The sequence below is a fragment of the Pleurodeles waltl genome, chromosome 7 (genome assembly GCF_031143425.1).
Source record: "Pleurodeles waltl isolate 20211129_DDA chromosome 7, aPleWal1.hap1.20221129, whole genome shotgun sequence".
NCBI classification, from domain to species: domain Eukaryota; kingdom Metazoa; phylum Chordata; class Amphibia; order Caudata; family Salamandridae; genus Pleurodeles; species Pleurodeles waltl.
The window spans coordinates 114,059,891-114,080,758 of record NC_090446.1 but is presented as its reverse complement, the minus strand read 5'-3'; the positions used below and the strand labels follow the sequence as shown (position 1 = coordinate 114,080,758).

The window sequence follows — 20,868 nt, the reverse complement described above, 5'->3', positions numbered from 1 at the left end:
TTACCTGTAGAGAAATCCTACCAGTTTTTGCCTTTAGAGCCTACAATTGTAATTATCAAAGGTATACAAAATGTATGTAAAATATAACCCGTCCCAGAGAAGCAAGGGCCTTCTGGTCTTTCCACCCTCCTTCCTCCATCTACACCCCTAGAGGAGAGATCCAGTAAAGTTGCTCTGTGTGGAATTATATGTATGCTAGATATGGGAATCATCCAGTCTCAAGCTCTATTTCATTGAGTTAACCACACCAGTCCTTTATGTTGAACACACACTAGGCCTGTGTGAGGGTTTTCTCTCATGAACATCCCATGCTATTCTTCCAAATAACATGACTCCAACCCATAGATCATCAAGATTTCTGCATTTAGGTTTTCACATTACACTCAGGTCTGATTTGGAGTTGGCAGAAAGGTATTTTCTCTCTCAGGGCAATGGAGTAAAGTACTCTGCCTCCCTGAGGAAGTACCCACTCACCAAATTTTGAGAAGTCCGCCGGCTCAGCGGGCATCTCTTTCATTTACAAGAACCGGCATCATGGCAGTTCCTGTAAATACATTAAAAGTTTGACGATGGCTGCGTCAACATGATGGAACCGTGGGGCAAACTTTGAGTATGTTTTTTTTATTTTCAAAAATAAAATCCCAATAGTGTTTTCTTGTTGAAAATTAAATTAAATAAAATATCACCCCTTCACCATGGTAGTTTTCTCTGATGGTGTGGAAGTAATTTTAAAGTTATTGCTGTCCCTTATCTCCAGGCTTTACCTGGCGGTGATAGACATTGAAAACTGACCATTTGTGTGCCCGCTCTGAATAGAGTGGGAGGACAAAGGGCCAAACCTCCAATGGCCTCACTCGATCTAGCAGTCAGAAGTGTATGTCAGTGATGACACCGAGTAGTCTCCGCCATCGACATATCGAAGGTCCGTCCAACTCTAAAAGAGGCGGACCTTCAGTTTGGCAGCAAGGGTACTCCGTCACCACTAGTACATAGTACCTTCTCTGTCAAACTATACATCTGGTTCTAAGTTGTTTTATAAACAAAATGTCTGACATCCACCCTGTTTCAAAGTCAACTAGCACTCACAAATAAATATTTATTATAGAACTGTTCACAAAAATAAAAGTAAACCAGGCCTTAGATGTAGGAAAACCCAAAAAAATTCAAAAAATGGAGTGGCCAAAAACCGGAATCCAGGCGAGCATCATCAAAACGCTGCATGAGGATGCTGGAATAGAGTGGGTTATTGTGAGCAGTGCACACCCGAAACCCTAGTGACGCTCAGTTGTCTTAAAGAGTCTGAAAATATTCCTTTTGCCTGTCTTCTCTCAGGGGTGCATTAGCCTTCAGGGACACACTACACAGATAAACACATAAATACCGAGAGATATAAACTCACATACATATCTACACTCATGCAGATAAGTACATATGTTTATATATGGACGTATTAAGTTTGCAAGCATACATTGTACAAAAAGCAATGGTTTCAATCCCCTTATTTCACAGGGATACAATGTTTCATGAATATGATATAAAACCTGCAATATATGGATTCCACCCAATGGGGAGCTTCCTCTCAGTCTGATTTCTTCCCTCTGGCTCAGAAGTCTCTAGTCTGAAACTGAGTTTAGATGAAGGGAGCACAAAACCATCTACAGAGGTTCACCACTGTCCTTTGTTTATTTCGGAACATCTGCATGGAAGCTAACCAAGGAAGCTACTCCAAAGCTAGAATTCTAATTACAATCAGGGCCAGTGCTTAATTTGAGCCGGGGTTTGCAGATTGGGCCTCAATGCACTCATTTTTGGGGTCCGGCACTCATTTTTCCTCAAAAGACTTTGAACCAGAGCAAGGAAAAGAAAAGCACAAATGGAGAAAAAAGGAAGGAGAGAAAGATGGGAAAACAGAGAGAAAAAGCAGGGATGACAAAAGAACTTGGAAGAGGAAGATACTGAGAGCAACGGAGTGTTTAGTGGTCCAATAAAGAGGAATGAGGTGAAATAAAGACTACACAACCCTGGTATTCAGTACCCTTACATTCGATAGTGCCAGCAGCGGACTTCTGAGCAAAAACTTTGGTTCCCATCATGTACTGTTTTATAAATTAAGCACTCATCAGGGCCCATTATTAGTTTTGCCTCAAAATCTCTGACATCCATAAATGAATGTGCTTTTTAAGAAAACAAAGTGTGTTTATCAATACCCAGCACTTTTAACTATAGAATTAAATAGAATAAAGATTTAATTTTCTTTTTACTTGTGCTGTTCAATATTTCCCTTCCCTGTTTGAAAAGGCACCCCTTTCATGCTAGCAGCACTAAAATTAACAGTTAACATAAAAACACAACGAGTGTTGTATAATATTGTTCTATTCGCTCATTCAGGGGATTTAGTGACATTTAAACGCCATTTGGCTTTCAGACTCATGGTTTAAGATGTAACCAAAAGCCCTTGATGGCATATATATATATGCCCCCTTTGGGTTCGTGGTTTATGATGTTCACAGAACCCCTTAATTGCACTGTTGTACCATTTTACACAACTACCCAGTGTGTATCCCCGCTCTCTCTCTCCCTCTCTACATATATATATATATATATATAGATATATATATATATATGAGAGAGAGATAGAGTGAGACAGGATACACACTGGATAGTTGTGTAAAAGTGTACCGCAGTGCAATTACGGGGTGCTGTGGACACCATAAACCACAAACCCGAAGGCAGAGTGCTTTATTAATGCTTCAAGAATCGGAGATGCAATATAGGACCTTATTACATGCCACTCGGTATGCATTTTTATCTCACATTCTTCCGTGTGGGGTCGTACGCTTCAAAATGCTGTTGTCTTCAATGTCCACCTATCAATGGGCGCTGAGTGGGCTTTAGAATGTTTGGGTTTTGTTCACCTTACAGGAAAAAACAATGATGGCACAATGTTGAGGGCCAGTGGATTCATTTGAATCTATAGTGACGCGTTTCTAAATAATTATGGATTTACTCTATTTGCCACATCATTAGCATTTTTCAGATTTCACTTACACATTTGTATCGAGCTAAACTAGATTAAAATAACAGTGCCAGCGACCAGATTGCATAGTTTGCATTTTCCACCGCTTCATTTGTAAAACCTTGCCGCATAATTTGGTCATCCTTACCGCATAATTCCAGCAGCCTCAACAATGGTAAATCTCTTCAGAGTGGTTTGGGGACTGTCCTGATAATGCTGGAACATTCCTATTGAAACTTGTTTTTTTTTGTTTACAGCACTGCATTTTTGTACAATGAAAGCACCCCAATATGGTATGTGTGTTTATGAGATGTGCATACACAACCGCACAAACACACACGCACAAGTCAGCTTCCTGCATAACGCGGCTTCTGCCCACACTGCTGCCTCACTTGGCGATTCCTCACACGAATGATTCTGCTTCCATTCTGTCAGGACAAAGCTCCAATAAACACTAGAGAACATGCAGACACATGATCAAATGCTGAGCATTGAATTAGAGCCCAGTCTCTCCGCACTGGTTGGCTGAGAGTAAATAAAAGGTTGGGGGGACTGGTGGGCCAGAGGGGGGAAAAAAGACAGAGCGAAATATCTATTTGCATTTTTAGGAAAATACTTCATTTGAGGCAGCCCGGGTGAAAGGTGAACATTTGCATTTAAATGGAAAAATCTGAAAATGGATTGCAGTGGAAATCCCTCTTATATGATTTTCTCTGCAGTGAGCTGGAAGGGCCTGCTGTCAAAAACAACATGATGGAGGGGCGAGCAAGATCGAATAAGGAAAACAGCAAAGTATCTCAGGGGGTTGAGCTTCTACTGCAGAAAAGATTTTGCTCGTTTAGCATTTTATTTTGTTTTTAGTTAGATTCTGGCGTATAGGCACCTAGGATTTGTTTGCGTCGACAGTCTGTGCACAGGCAGTAGAGTTCTTAGGAAGTGTTCTGAGATTTCGGTGGATGGGATATCCCTCATCGTTGTGATGTAGTAACCCGTCCGCTGAGTTCTAAACCAGGCCCTCGGTTTTTACCAGGTACAAGGGTGGGTGGAGCAGTCCTAGGAAGTGAAATGTGCTCCAGTCACCTTCTTGGCACTAAAAGCTGAGTGACACCGACAAAGCCACATTTTGGTGGATACAAATAGTGTTTGCTCTACTATGCACTACGCAGTGGTACCACACCAATAAACACCATTAAATGTTCACCTGTAGCAATACAGAACTTAGAAATGATGACTGTTTTTTTAATGGACTTATGGAAAGAATTGTGTAGAGTCGCAGCGTGGTGGAGAAGGATCTAATACACTAGCAAAGCTCCCCAGGAACCAAGGGAATGTCAACAATGTTTAAGGGGGGTTGAAGAGGAGGGCTTGGTTGATACATCAAGAATTTGGGAACCACTGTTACCCAATGAAGCCATGGTAAGGTTGGTCTAAGATGAGCTCTAAAACTCATTATGAGGATTTAATATAGCGCTGCATTCTCAATTGAATGCATTTTACTTCGACTTTGTGGAGGCCAGATGGATCACATTGTAGTGGTCCAAGCAAGCCAAAGTGTAGACGTTGAAAAGAGGTTTATGTGTTATTAGATGTGTGTGTGGTCCACTGAAAGCTCGAGCCAAGCTAAAGCCTGAAGCCTGGTTCTGGTTCACCTCGAGGACCTGTCGGAACCTCAAACCCATAACGAGCCGAGCTTTCATGTGGCTTCTGCCTGCCTGTCCCTGCCTCTGCCCAGGATGTGGCATTACTGTCAGAGCTGCCACATGTGGAACTGGTAGAACCAGATTCGAGTCTCAGCGTTAGCTCAACATTCTGTGATCCTGGGCACATCACTTCATTTCCCCTTGCCTGTAAATAATCCATGTGACCTTGTGTAATGTAACTGCTGCTCATGTGAAGCGCTCAGCCTTCGGGACGATACGCACTGTATTTAAAAACAGCAGAAAATGGTCGAAGAGGTAAACGTAAAGCCTTATTATAAGGTCAAATTAATGGAGACCTGTTTACTGGCTGATTTGTACAAAGTGAAACCAGAAAACCTGGACACATTGTGGCTTCCAGCTTAATTTGTGTGATCTGAAGCATATACTTTCTTTGACCAAACTTTTTTTTTCATTAACACATACGAAAGCACGTTCATATGTGCGAGTTCAGACCGCCAGTTGTATAAAACATTAATTTGTAACTAGTACTTCTCAGTGCAGTGCTATAAATGTGCCTTAATGTTAAAGGTTCCACATGTTAAAGAAATGCATTTTTTTTAATTTTACCTACGAGCTGTTAAGGAGGGGGTCCTCACAATCTCCAGCCTTGCACACAATCCCATAACCCCCCTTTCCAGTATGGCTGTGAATATCGAATCGAGATCTAAACCTATTTGCAGCCAAATCAGTATTACAATTTGTTCGGTACTGCCACGTTTTTCGCCCACACCAGTGTCAAATGTTGTTGATTAAAGATGTGTGTGCGGGAAACACAGAACATTCACGGTATTGCAGCTCTGACCGCGGTTGCCCGAAAACTTTCAGTTTAGCTGCATCATTTCCACATCGAGGTGGCCAACAATGGGGCGGTAATACCGAAGGCTGCAGTGGTGGTAGTAACAAGGCGCGGCCCTACATGCAAAATACCAGTCCACCCAGAATGAAGCCCCCCGACGATGTGAGCCGCCTTTTCCATGGCCTACTTACCTATTTTGTAAAGTGCTAGAACTGTGACAATATGGATTTCTCAGCGCTACACCACAGAGAATCACCATTTCGCATGGTTTGCCATGCTTTCCGTACCTTTTCCAGTCGCTGGCCGCCTGGTTGATATTCCCCCGCACCTGCCGGGCGAGGCCTTCTCGCTTGGCAGACCTGGGCACGAGTCCACCTGCTTCTGCGGTTTCCGGAACAGATGGAGCCCATTCATGGTGGCGCGGGCAGCAGATGGAGCGAGGTCTCATGCTTTGTACCAGGCGTGGAAAAAGCACTCCATGGCACACGTCAGCGGCGTGAAGTGCTCCAGGTGCAGGTGGCAGAGGGCTCCGCGTCACCGTCGCACTCCTGGGCTCCCACTGGGCGCCTGGTGCATTCTGGGGGAGGCAGTTTTAGTTCAATGCGGTTGAAGCAAGTTACAGAAGGTACAATGAGTTGCAAACGAAAAGGCAGGCGTTGCCACATAACTGATCACGTAGGTTCTCTTCAACGATCTCTTGTTAGGCATGGATATGCAGATATCTGTGGGGAAGAAGGCCTGACTGAGCACTTATGACCAGGACAACTGTAATTCTGGATTTTGCTGCTGTTTTCCACATAATTATGGTTCTGCCACATTTGCCGCACCATCCTTAGCTGCTGTATAATCTGCAGATTTTAACAGAAAAAATGTTGTTTCCAACTCAGTTTGATCAACAGTTAGTAAAAATGCTGCAGCACATGTTGCCGCACAGTGGAATGTCCTTCACAAAAGGTTGATGGTCACTTTCCTGTTGCTTATAGCTGTATTTGAGTGTCAAACTGTCAGCAATCAGGTGAACTCATTGATCAGACGGTGTTAAAATGAGTAAAAGTGGCAAATAATGAGGTAATACTGTCACAAAGATATTCCACATTATGTTACATATTGTGCCTTTTCTTGCCACATAATTTAGTAAGCCCCGCAAAATAATTTGGTCTTCTCTTAATTTAAGTGACCCTGCCTATGACAGAGGGTAAAATGAAGTTAGTTCCTACGCTTGAAAATATGCTTTCCCAGGTAATAAATGAAATCTTTAGCTACGTAGCGCTCTCTGTATTATACTGTAACATTTATAAAGCACTTTATACCCAACGATCCACTTTTTAGGAATAGAGCTGTACAAAACCAAGTTTTATATTTACAATTTTCAGTTTCACTCCACGTTATCGAGCCCAGAGAATGAAATGCTGGATCATTGCTACCCTGATTTGTGACTCATGAATCCCCTGAGCTATATAAGCCCTCTTGAAGATACCTGGTGTGTTCCAGCTCCTTCGATAATTACTTTGTCAGGGTCCACTGAGGGAGCTAACCAGCTGAAAAACTTCACTGTTGCCTTCATCCTTTTGACATAGTACAAGTCCCTTTCTTGACTAATTGAATTCGTACACCTACGTAAAATGGCGGGTCTGTCTATTCTGGAAGGCTTAATTGTGGTTTCTGTCATAAGTGGAACTTCAACCCTGATGTCTTCTCTGATTTCCCAGGCCCCCGACGCTTGCACATATGACCCGCATAATATGTCTCAAAAGGGGCACTGCCTTCTTTCATGGTCTTTGGGTGTGGGGCAGGGAGGGGAAATAAGAAAGAGGGTTGAACCTCTTTGAAAAAAGGAAAATCTAAAATGGAGGAAGTTTTGACAAAGTCAGCCAACCAAAGAGTACTGGCAAAGCAAAAGAGGTCCAGGTGTAATGTGTTAGCACGTAGCGGAGAAAGCCAGTAGGAGAGGGTAGAGAGGACGGTTTTAAAGTAGTTCCTCGTGCAGTTCAATGCGAGCATTGGAGTGGAAGTAGAAGGATACACTCAAACAGCCAATAGCATTAGGTGAGCTATGAATACTCCAATGGGCTGAGCCAAGGCATGACTCAAAAAGTCTCAAGCCAAACACTGAAAGAGGCAGGTCGAGGAAAGTCAGTGGTAGAAAGAGGCAAACCCAAAGTCCACACTGTATGTTGTTAGCAACAGGTATGTTTGACTGCTGTGCTGTAAAAACCCATAGCCTGACCTGCTGTGGCAAAGCCAATAAGTCACACCTGTCAATGCTATTTCAAGATATTTTGGCTTTGCCGATGTTTGTTGCCAATATTTTTATGCTATGGCAAAAGGAAAAAAAATTGCTTGCTTGACAGTGCTGGAGAAAGTGTGATGATGAATATATATTCATGCAGACTGCAACACAGGTGCAAAGTAAGAGCAACGGAGGGACTGGGATGCATGTGAAGCCAGAATGAGCCGAGCAGGGCTGGGAGGTAGAGGGGCTCAAGCACAAGCTAGAGGGTGTGGGAGAAACAAGGAAAGCACAGGAAGTGAGGATGTAAGTGGAGAAACAACACCTGCGGAGAAAACAAGAAAGCATTCACTTCTGTAGGGAGCTACAAACAAATTAAGTTTCTTGATTTGGAGCTATGGAAGCATGTAAGTCTACCACTCAAAATGATGCTAAAGAAGCTATGGTCCAGGGAAGGGACAAACACAAGAAGAGGAAAGAAAATGACCGACAAAGAGCCAAACAAATAAGATTGACAAGGAAGTCATCCAATGATAACCAATGGGCTGACCCAAAGCCCTCAGTATGTATACGTATTGCCCACAATAGGTCTTCGACAACAGACAGGTCAAAGCAGTCTGTAGTCAAGACCCACAGCAATTGAAGCCCAGATCCATGCACCATGCTCTGTGCACCCTTCACGGCAGTCTCTGTGTAGCAAGTAAGGTCCTGATAGGATACCTTGACTCCATAGGGCGAGCCAGTTTTGTAGTCTGTATAGCTTCAAACTGATAGCTCAATGGGTTGAGTGCTCGATGCTGCCTTTCTCAAAAGCTCCGTACTCATGCATGAACCAATGCCTCAAGCCCCATCTTTAACCAGAGGTGGACTGGCCTGCGGTGAAATGAATAGGTTCCCTAACAGGACAGTGTCTCTGAAAAGCAAACAGGGATGGGCAAGAGTCAGTTAAGTGCACTTCCTTTATGAAACCTGACATACTTCAGCAGAAGATATTCTTCTCTGTATTAGTGCACAATTTTCTTTTAAACTTCTTATTTTCTTTGCTGTTTTGGGCTCCGAAGCTGAAGTGAGTTAGTGAAGAAGTGATCTCACTAGCATTGCACAGTATCTGTCACTGTGTTGAACTGGAACCATCAAGCAAATGTGTGACACCAAATGAGGGTGCGCCTGTAAAATGTACCTTGGGGCACCCTGGGAGGCTCCCTCGCAGATATCTAAAAGTCTTAGTGAGAATGAGGACACCCTGATGTGCAGGGCCTCTTGTACCACAGGAACCTACCATACCCCCTTGCCATTGATTGAGCTCACTATAATATAACGCCTTAGTGGAGCTGAATCAATCTTGGCAGATTTTTAGAATAACTAATCCCAGCCCCACAGACCAAGTTGATGGTGGGCACATCCATGTATGGCATTTGGTGCTCCTGGGCCTTTGCTTTTCCAAGGATAGTCAAAAATGTAAGCGGGACCCACCTAGTTAAGGTGTTCAGCTTCCTTATTCCATTCCATCTTGTTCATCTGTGTGTGGAACGGGCCTGAGTTCCTGTGGAGGTGGCTGAACTTGGAGATCATAAAGGACGACTAAGATACTGAACACAATTGCATGCTTCATACTTGGCATTTTGAGTGGTTGTTAGACATCAAATAACCATGCGGAATGGCTAGAAGCCTCCCTTCCGCAGCAAAGTATCAGCAACATCCAATCAAGTCTCTCTCCCTGGTTAGCCCAATCAGGCAACACACCTAGCCACAATGTATTTTTATTCCTGCAGCCACTGAAGCCCTCTAGCTCAGCTGGCCAACATCTGGCCTGACCTATAGGACAGCACAAGAGCCCTATATTATCAATTGTTGCTTCACTGATCATTTTGTCACCAGTGCCTGAACTGGTCTCCACTCCGCTCAAACATTCAACTATTTCAGACCATTGCTCAAAAGGTGACCAAAGGCCAGCAACTGGCCAGCAGCCAATGTTGAGTTTCCATAGATCCCTAAGCCCCTGTTGGCCAAGTTTGAACCAATAAGCAGAGACATGGTCACCACCGGTCGTCAAACCTCGGTAACTGAGTGCGGGCAGTCTGGAGCAGACAGTGGATCCCTCTCCCAGTAGTGTCACTGGAAATGTCTGACAAGCTACGGCCAGAATTAGGCGAGGGCCTGTGTTGAAGCCAAATCCCCCAATGCCCATTTGCTCAAATGAGTGCTCAACAGGCACCCACTGATTCACAGCAAAATGCTTCGATTCTCAGTATCCCAAACCTATAAAAGATTAATGGCTTAGCCAAAAGACAAACCAGTGCTGCAGTGAAATGAGGAAGTGATTGGGAAATGGGTAGATTCTTCGACAGGTTGGTCCTTTCTTAGGTCGTTGGGGATTGTCAGGAATTGCCAAAATGCCCGAATTCTCAGACCTTCTGAATGCAGCACAGGCCCCCTCCGAACCACGATAGGGATGCTTGAACTCCTGGTACCCCCTTCCTTATAATAGGTTTCTGCTTTCGTAGAAAAATAAAGCAGCGCAGCGGCTCCCATTAGCGGGATGGATAGGGAAGTTGAAGCGTGATGCAGAGAGAACTTGCTTTAGCTTCCAGGAATTATCAGAAGGAGCAGGAAAGCCTTAATTTAGCTTGCTCTGCATAAATCAGCCAGCGCTGAAAAGGAGAGCGAAACTAATGGGAAAGCGTGGCTGTGTATAAATGTCAGCATCTCGAAGCCTGCAGCAAGCCATTCCACTGCCAGCCTCGAGCATCTTGTAGAACACAGCTAGGGCGGCAGAGTGGGGGTGGAAACAGAATATCGCCTGGCATCAATATCCTGTCCTACAAAAATACTAACCTATCGGAGCAAACAAAATCTACACCGAGTGGGACAGTGTTTTTATAAATAATATTTATGACAATGGGCCTGATTACAACTTTGGAGGAGGGTGTTAATCCGTCCCAAATGTGACAGATATACCACCAGCCGTATTACGAGTTACATAGGATATAATGGACTCGTAATACGGCTGGTGGTATATCCGTCACATTTGGGACGGATTAACACCCGCCTCCAAAGTTGTAATCAGGCCCAATATTTGTAATAGAGATATTACTATGTATGATATTCTGACACTGAACCAGCTAGGGTGCATTAATAATCTGATACTAATACTAATGTCTGCAGCTATAGGTTCTAATCCCAAAACAGTCAATTTGTTTCAACTTTCTGGGGTCGCCAAAATGTGGACTAACAAGTTGGGTTATCAAAAACACGTCTTTAACCCAAAGTAACAGATGCAAGCCTATATCAAAATGTACTGCAAAAATAAGGCGATATTACTGTGCAAGGATCCACCAGGATGTCAAAGAGAATCCAATATCAGAAAGCGTAAGTTAGATGAACATCAAAAGGTGGTCCAGTTGCATAGCTCTGATTTTGATTAAATAAACCAAAACGTGATTAAGTTTGTTAATGCACTTAAAAAACTCCCTATTCGAAAGTAGTGAATATAAGGAAAGTCCTTTTTCAGAAAAAGACGTTCTGCCTGATGATGGCACCACCTGTGCTGCTGAGAACTTAAGATCAAAATGATCACTTCACCCAGCAATAAGTAGAGCATTGTAAAGCCTTATAGTTGGCAATTGGAGGCCATATCAAAGGCACGGTCATAAATCTCAGCCACATACACCCTAGAAACCCACAGACAAATATAGTATAATTTTAACACTCCATCAATTGAACAATATTGCATCATAAGACGCCAAACTGGATTGTGATGACAGAAAACATGTTAGGAGCAGTGGACATTCAACCCCAAAGAAGAGATAAATTGATAAAGTCTTTGGGCACGCCTATCCATGCACAGAACCACCACAAATATCTTGAAGGATCCACTTCATTAACTTTCAAATGAAAAAAATATTGAAATTTAAGATTAAACAAAGACTTTAGAAACACAAAACCAAACAACAAAACCAGCCCACACACTTAATGGCATTAATTTGTAGTTAAAAGCGTGCAAGCGCTGTTGTGTGTTGTGCCGTCTCATTTTCCATGGATCACCACGCAATACTGCTCCTCACCCTTGCACAGGTCCATGCTATGCACCGCAACTACTAACACGTGCAATTTCTGTATACAGTACATGTATTACGTTGCCTCGTCAGCCTGCTGGGAAGGATTGGCTCTGCAGGGACGGGGAGCCCTCGGTAAACACTCCTTGAATAATTCATAAGGGAACAAATTAAAATTTCATAAAAAGCTCTGGGTCATCGGCATTAAGGAGGAGCAGCATTAGTCATTCCCTTTGCTTTCCGTAGAGCCACGTGGACTGGGTATTGTCGCCCTCAGCAGTAAGAAACGACAGAGTAGGTGTTGAGTTAACCTTTCGCCATGAGGACTTTGTTCTGTTTGCTTGAGATAGACCTGTTCTCTGTCTCCACATCAATATATCTGTCATGATCCTCAGGGCATTCTTCTATCTAGATTTACCTCTTGGTGATCTACAGCCTATCGACTTTATCACTCAGCCTACAAATAAAGTGAGAGATTGCTCGACTAGTCAGTGACTCTGCAAGTCTGGTTGGGTTGGAGAAAGCCTATTGAATGTTACTCTAAAGTTGTTCTCTCGGGGTTCCAGAAGCCAGCCTCAGATCTTACTTTTCCTTGAACCCCTCAGCCTTTCAAAGACCTCCCAGGAGCCCAGGCACTATTACTGCTGCAACCATGTATATCTCCAACTGAGGTCATTTGGTCAGTTCATCTGGCTCAGAAATCTGCAAGCAGCCTGGAGGTCATACTTCTGGGTCTCAGCAGATGCTGGTCAATCCTTAATTTTTTTTTAGAAATATTGATAAATGAGTACAAGTGAGTTGGGAAATATTAATCTTATAATTTATGGCAATAAAGGAATGCAAGATGGTGGTATCAAGAGCTGCACAGAATACGATCTTTCATAGAGTTGTTTTTAATTTCGAGAGCGTCGACTTTCCCTACCTCCAGACTGAAGCTCTGGAACTTGTGCTAACTTGACGTTTTGCTGATAGCGTTTAGTTAATGCAACAAATTGTGGACTTGAGCGGGTGCTCCGATAACAATTAAGAGAATCACTTCATGAGGGAGCAACTGAGCAAAATGTGCACAATGTAAGTTGTCCGAAATCTCGTTGTGTTTGCGAATAAACCGGAACATTTCATGCCAACTTCAGAATCAAACCCTGACCCCGAGGCCTTCACTCATCCACTTCTGCGCTCTCAGACACACAAGGACCCAAATCCCACACTTGTGCGCACTCTGCAGCATTGGAGAGGCCAGAGTTCTGCCAAGTGGAATAAAATCCATTCCCTGGAACCAAGCAGAGAGCACTTTTTTTTTCGCAATCGCTCCTGATAGCATTTTAATTGGTTTAACAGAGCTGGCGGGAGATTGATTTGCAGTGGAGGAGATCTCCATCACGTGAGGAGATATTCAGAAATGTGCCTCTGCAGATCTGGGCCCTGCGCCTCGCCACGGAGACTGCTCGAGCTGTGTTTTTGGCTAATAAATCACCCATCAACTGTGTGGGCCTGTCAGTGTAAAAGCAAGAAGAGCTTGGGGGCTCTGAAGGGGAGACAGCCAAAGAAAGCCCCTCGGAAGGAGGGAGAGGGAGAGCACCGGAGAGAAGAACAGGACTGAAGATGGAGGGAGAGGAAATCAAGAGAGAAGAGAGACTGAAGCAAGTGTGGGGAGCAGGAGGCGGAAGAAGGGAAGGGTTGAAGGAGGAGGGGCAGAGGAAGAGCAGGAGGGAGGAGAAGAGAAAGATTGAAGGTGGAGAAAGAGTAAAGGGAGTGCACTAGAGAATGAAAGAGAAGGATTGGACGGGGGAGGGAGATAAAGGAGACCAAGAGAGAGAATAGAAGGAGGAGGATGGGGGGAGCAAAGGGAACAGATGGCAAAGACGGAGGGGGCAAAGCGAAGAATACACGTACTAGGACGTGCAAGCTGTGACCAAGAATACACTATAACAGGAAGCAGGAGCCGACATTCCAGAATACACTGTAATAGGCGGTGTGAGCCGCACGTCACAGAGTACACTGTAATAGGAGGTGTGAGCTACACGTCACAGAATACACTGTAATAGGAGGTGTGAGCTGCACGTCACAGAATAAACTGTAATAGGAGGTGTGAGCCGCACGTCAAAGAATGCACTGTAATAGGAAGCAGGAGCCGACATTCCAGAATACACTGTAATAGGAGGTGTGAGCAGCACGTCACAGAATACACTGTAATAGGAGGTGTGAGCAGCGCGTCACAGAATACACTGTAATAGGAGGTGTGAGCCACACGTCACAGAATACACTGTAATAGGAAGCAGGAGGCGACATTCCAGAATACACTGTAATAGGCGATGTGAGCAGCACGTCACAGAATATACTGTAATAGGAGGTGTGAGCAGCACGTCACAGAATACACTGTAATAGGAAGCAGGAGCCGACATTCCAGAATACACTGTAATAGGAGGTGTGAGCAGCACGTCACAGAATACACTGTAATAGGAGATGTGAGCCACACGTCACAGAATACACTGTAATAGGAGGTGTGAGCAGCACGTCACAGAATACACTGGAATAGGAGGTGTGAGCAGCACATCACAGAATACACTGTAATAGGAGGTGCGAGGTGTGACCAAGAATATACTATAATAGGAAGCAGGAGCTGACATTCCAGAATACACTGTAATAGGTGGTGTGAGCAGCACTTCACAGAGTACACTGTAATAGGAGGTGTGAGCCGCACGTCAAAGAATAAACTGTAATAGGAGGTGTGAGCCGCACGTCACAGAATACACTGTAATAGGAGGTGTGCGCCGCACGTCACAGAATACACTGTAATAGGAGGTGTGAGCCGCACATCACAGAATACACTGTAATAGGAGGTGTGAGCCGCACGTCACAGAATACAGTGTAATAGGAGGTGTGAGCCGCACATCACAGAATACACTGTAATAGGAGGTGCAAGCTGAGCACCAGAATACACTATAATGGGAAGCAGGAGCTGACATTCCAGAATACACTGTAATAGGAGGTGTGAGCCGCACGTCACAGAATACACTGTAATAGGAGGTGTGAGCCGCATGTCACAGAATACACTGTAATAGGAGGCGTGAGCCGCACGTCAAAGAATAAACTGTAATAGGAGGTGTGAGCCGCACGTCAAAAAATACACTGTAATAGGAAGCAGGAGCCGACATTCCAGAATACACTGTAATAGGAGGTGAGAGCAGCACGTCACAGAATACACTGTAATAGGAAGCAGAAGCCGACATTCCAGAATACACTGTAATAGGAGGTGTGAGTAGCACGTCACAGAATACACTGTAATAGGAGGTGCAAGCTGTGCACCAGAATACACTATAATGGGAAGAAGGAGCTGACATTCCAGAGTACACTGTAATAGGAGGTGTGAGCCGCACGTCAAATAATAAACTGTAATAGGAGGTGTGAGCCGCACGTCAAAGAATACACTGTAATAGGAAGCAGAAGCCGACATTCCAGAATACACTGTAATAGGAGGTGAGAGCAGCACGTCACAGAATACACTGTAATAGGAAGCAGGAGCCGACATTCCAGAATACACTGTAATAGGAGGTGTGAGCAGCACGTCACAGAATACACTGTAATAGGAGGTGTGAGCAGCACGTCACAGAGTACACTGTAATAGGAAGAAGGAGCCGACATTCCAGAATACACTGTAATAGGAGGTGTGAGCAGCACGTCACAGAATACACTGTAATAGGAGGTGCAAGCTGTGCAAGAGAATACACTATAATGGGAAGCAGGAGCTGACATTCCAGAGTACACTGTAATAGGAGATGCGAGCTGCACACCACAGAATACACTGTAACAGGAGGTGCAAGCTGTGCACCAGAATACACTATAATGGGAAGCAGGAGCTGACATTCCAGAGTACACTGTAATAGGAGGTGCAAACTGTGCACCAGAATACACTATAATGGGAAGCAGAAGACGACTTTGGAGAATACACTGTAATAGGAGGTGCGAGATGCACACCACAGAATACACTGTAACAGGAGTTGCAAGCTGTGCACCAAAATACACTATAATAGGAAACAGGAGCCGACATTCCAGAATACACTGTAATAGGAGGTGAGAGCAGCACGTCACAGAATACACTGTAATTGGAAGCAGGAGCCGACATTCCAGAATACACTGTAATAGGAGGTGTGAGCAGCACGTCACAGAATACACTGTAACAGGAGGTGTGAGCAGCACGTCAATAGGAAGAAGGAGCCGACATTCCAGAATACACTGTAATAGGAGGTGTGAGCAGCACGTCACAGAATACACTGTAATAGGAGGTACAAGCTGTGCACCAGAATACACTATAATGGGAAGCAGGAGCTGACATTCCAATGTACACTGTAATAGGAGATGCGAGCTGCACACCACAGAATACACTGTAACAGGCGGTGCAAGCTGTGCACCAGAATACACTATAATGGGAAGGAGGAGCTGACATTCCAGAGTACACTGTAATAGGAGGTGCAAGCTGTGCACCAGAATATACTATAATGGGAAGCAGGAGCCGACATTGGAGAATACACTGTAATAGGAGGTGTGAGCTGCACACCACAGAATACACTGTAACAGGAGGTGCAAGCTGTGCACCGGAATACACTATAGTGGGAAGCAGGAGCCGACGTTGGAGAATACACTGTAATAGGAGGTGCGTGTTGCACACCACAGAATACACTATAGTGCGAAGCAGGAGCCGACATTGGAGAATACACTGTAATAGGAGGTGCGTGTTGCACACCACAGAATACACTATAGTGGGAAGCAGGAGCCGACATTGGAGAATACACTTTAATAGGAGGTGTGAGCCGCACGTCACAGAATACACTGTAATAGGAGGTGCGTGCTGCACACCACAGAATACACTGTAACAGGAGGTGCAAGCTGTGCACCAGAATACACTATAATGGGAAGCAGGAGCCGACATTGGAGAATACACTGTCATTGGAGATGCGAGCTGCACACCACAGAATACACTGTAACAGGAGGTGCAAGCTGTGCACCAGAATACACTATAGTGGGAAGCAGGAGCTGACATTCCAGAGTACACTGTAATAGGAGATGCGGGCTGCACACCACAGAATACACTGTAACAGGAGTTGCAAGCGGTGCACCAGAATACACTATAATAGGAAGGAGGAGCGGACATTCCAGAATACACTGTAATAGGAGGTGTGAGCCGCACACCACAGAATACACTGTAACAGGAGTTGCAAGCTGTGCACCAGAATACACTATAATGGGAAGCAGGAGCTGACATTCCAGAGTACACTGTAATAGGAGGTGTGAGCCGCACACATCAGAATACACTGTAACAGGAGTTGCAAGCTGTGCACCAAAATACACTATAATAGGAAACAGGAGCCAGAACACCCTGTATTAGGAGGTTCGATCGGCACAGAAGACACTGTAATAAAAGGTTTGAGCTGCAGGTCACAGAATACACTGTAATGGAAGGTGCAAGCTGCACATCCCAAAATACTCTGTAATAGGAGTCAAGAGTTCTTCATCCCAGAATACACTGTAGTGGGCGACAGGAGCTGCATGTTCCCAAATAAACTGTAATATGAAGCACTACTGTAAATCCCTTCAGTTCATTCGAAGACACTTATATGAGCTGGATCTGCACATATCGGGATACAGTGGGCAGCGTAACAGTAGGTGGGAACTGCACCTCTGAAAATGCACCAGGAAGACTAGTAATAAAAGGGATAAAATGCAAATTCCAGCGAGCTCTAGAAAACAGAGAAATAAATATCATAAGCTGCCCATGGTAGAATGCACTAGGAAGCATGGTAACAGAAGCCAGGGAATGGCCATCCCAGAACATCAGAGAAGAGAAGAGAAGAGAAAATAATAGACAGTATAATGCACCGTCCAGAATGCACTAAGAGGCGCAATAATAGTAGGCATGAGTTACATAGCCCAGAATGACTAGAAGGCAGAGGTGAAAGGAGTCAGAAGTTGATCTTTCCAGAAAGCACCTCGATTCATAATAATAAAAGGCATTACTTGCACATCCGAGAATTACTAAGAGGCAGAGTGAAGACAGGCATGATCTGCCCATTCCAGAATATAATAAGAATCACCACAATAAAAGGCATGGGCTGCACATCCCAGAATGCACTAGGAAGCACAGGAAAAGTTTGTCTCAGCTAATCCTCACATAGAAAGTGGGATGCGGAGATAGGATAACTCGTAAGTCTGAGATCACACTTTCACTAGTACATCCTTGTGTGCATCAGATGGTCTCCATGCCAAGTCTGGCGCTGCATAATCTTCATCTGCTTCCAACCATGTCACTTCTCAGCAGACATCTTGGGTGGTGGTGGGATAATAGACTCCTCTTCTAAAATGGGAGTACTAATTACCCATCAGTTGACTAGTTTCACAGTGTCAGTCGTCCAGTGCTTTAGCTCTATCATATGCTGCTAGATGCACTGAGGAGACCCCTTCGAGGCATGCTCATGGGTGCAATTCAAGCAGGATATCAAACGTCCAGGGCAGAGAGGCGCGGCTTGTAAGCAGTTTACTCCTGTCTAGCAAAGTGCTGGCACACCTCTCTCTCCCCTTGTACGGACACTCCTCCATGGCCCACTCGATATTGTCTCCAAAATGCGGACAACACACAGGCTGGGTCATTCGCAACCTTCTCTAGTTTGTCCAACAACACCCCCGCTCCCAGACACAAGCATTAACAAAAGAACACACTTTGACTAAACTTCACGCATTATAAATGTTTTAGCTGTAAACAGCTATCTCTAGAGAAGACATTGACAAACAAGTAATAATTCGGACAGGGTAGCTTCAGCTTTTTTAGGTTCGAGCCTGCAAGTGCATGCGCTAGCGCATGCGTCTCACATGCGAGACACTATTGTGTTTAGTAAAGGCTTAGAGCCCGCCTGTTGCTCACCATTCGTTGGTTTGTGTGACACTCTTATTTACAGCCTCGTAATTCGTCAAGGCACGCCTGGCTTCATTTCCGTTTCTCTGTTTGGTGCATGGATTAAGCACTAATTGATTCAATTTAATTGGTGCCCGTCCACTGCTCCCGACGTGATCAAGGTACTATTTTTTCTTTTAAAACTTCGAATGCCCCGCAAACAGAAGGTTTGTGACTGGTAAAAATGTGCCCAGCAGGCACACAATTGCAAAGTTATATTTATTAAAGCTTTCTATTATTTTGCCAAGTCATCTTTTCTAAGTTTCTTCTTATGTTTTCTTATATTTTTGTTCATGGTCGCTGTTGTCAAAAGATGACAATTAACTTGTCCGAAATATGCAAGACCTATTGCATTGCAAATGCTTGCTGTATATTGTGAGCAGTCGAAGAGTACAGAGGGGAATACTATGGTAGTCCAGTAATAATCCTGCCACCAAAATGCATGTGCTGGACTAATTTTCATTGGCTAAAATACCTTCAGTGCATGTCACTCTCTACCCCACCTTCCCACAGTTGCACAGATCAATTCATTGAATACCACTGATTTGGGATACTAATCACAGTTATTTACTGTTCTTAGAAGTTCTAAATCTTTCGCAGATAGTGCCATATAATTCTCCGTCTCAAATGTTGATTCCTTGTGTACGAAGTTTACTCAGTCCTGACGTCCGCGTGGCCATCTTCTCATAGACATTTTGCTTCCTTCCAACTACAGAGAATGAGTTCCGGGGTGAGCTGGTGAACCAGAGGTGGACGAGGGGAGAGAAGGTCAGCAGCTGCGAGACAGCCAAGAGACTACATAGCGCTGCCCTCAAGGTGAGTGTGTCACATAAGGCTGGCATTATGCGCCTTCACTGTTTGGACAGGCCACCAATCAACAGCCTACACTGGCTGATTATCTCCTGTAAGGTTACAAGTAATTAAAGAATAATAATGTCTCCCCTACAAAAATAGCTCTAACAGGACTAGACACTATCAGAATGGTACTAGGGCTTTTTTAAGCTGTGTACTTGGGTAAGGTATGAAGAATTACAGGTCATTCAAACTTATAGCATCCTATATACTCAAATAACAGGATGACACAAAAGGATAGCGAGGGTGGGTTAGGCGGCCATGATGAGGATTGATGCTGGACTACTTGGTATATATCCTAAAATGATTAGAACACTTACAAAAGAACACTAAAAAAACAAGGAGAGGCAGTAGCAGAGTTATTCTCAAATGTTAATGGGGCATGTGGCCTTTACACTCAAAGAACCAACTGGACAAAGTATTCTGGGGTCAGAGTGCCCTGACCAGCAGCCCAGAGGATAAAGGGGCATGAAGTGAACATCAGCAGAAAGTATGCATGGAGAGAGGTGGAGATCAGGTGCTCATGGCTCAGCTTGGTGTGAAGGAAAGGGCCCATGCTTTGCTCCTACCTCGCCATTGCATCTGTGAGTTAGTGCACCTAGTGTGTCCTTCTGGAGATTAGCCCCCTCCTGCCGCAAAGCCTACCCTGAAACTGTTGACATTACAATGAAGTCATATGCAATGTATGACAAGTGGGGAACCAAACTGATTCGCAAGGATGTCAACATTTCATATCCAAAGACATCACTAATGCCCTGAGCAGCTGAGGCAAGGATACTCCTGCTGGATTGGCTTGGGAGCAACAATCACATTACCAGGAATAGTCACTTATCAGATTAAGATGGGCAACTAAGTCCTGTAGACAGCGAGGCCAGGACACCGTTGAGAGGAAGGCACAATCTGGAAATGAAGGCGAAGGTATAGAAATAAGACATTTGAAGAAGGTGGGCATTTACCACACAGTTAAGTATGATAATAGCGGACACAGGGAGATTTCTCAAAAGAAGGACACTGTAAAGAGGTTGACAGGGCTGAGGCATAGTCACTCACACCTCAGGGGGGATCACAGGCCCCAGTACTAGTGGCCTTACAGAGGCACCTGCCTATCAGGAATTCTGCTGATCTCCCCACAGCCGTGACTATTTTTGGACCTTTAAATGTTGAAGTGATGAACTGAATCTAGCTTTCATTTCACCTTCTATAGGAGCTGCCGTGGCTCCAATTTGTGAGGGTGCGTGTTAATATCAAGGTGACAGTATACTCCTCATCAAGGAGG

General features: G+C 44.4%; 1 protein-coding gene across 7 annotated transcripts in view; it reads left to right on the top strand.

Moving 5' to 3' along the window:
• Positions 1 to 20,868, top strand: part of MYT1 (myelin transcription factor 1) — a 136,097-nt gene that overhangs the window by 39,245 nt on the left and 75,984 nt on the right. For all 7 annotated transcript variants that reach the window (XM_069243217.1, XM_069243221.1, XM_069243219.1 and 4 more), the window contains exon 2: positions 19,456 to 19,556. In XM_069243217.1, coding sequence (XP_069099318.1) covers positions 19,456 to 19,556 — 101 coding nt within the window. The remainder of the gene's footprint in view (positions 1 to 19,455; positions 19,557 to 20,868) is intronic.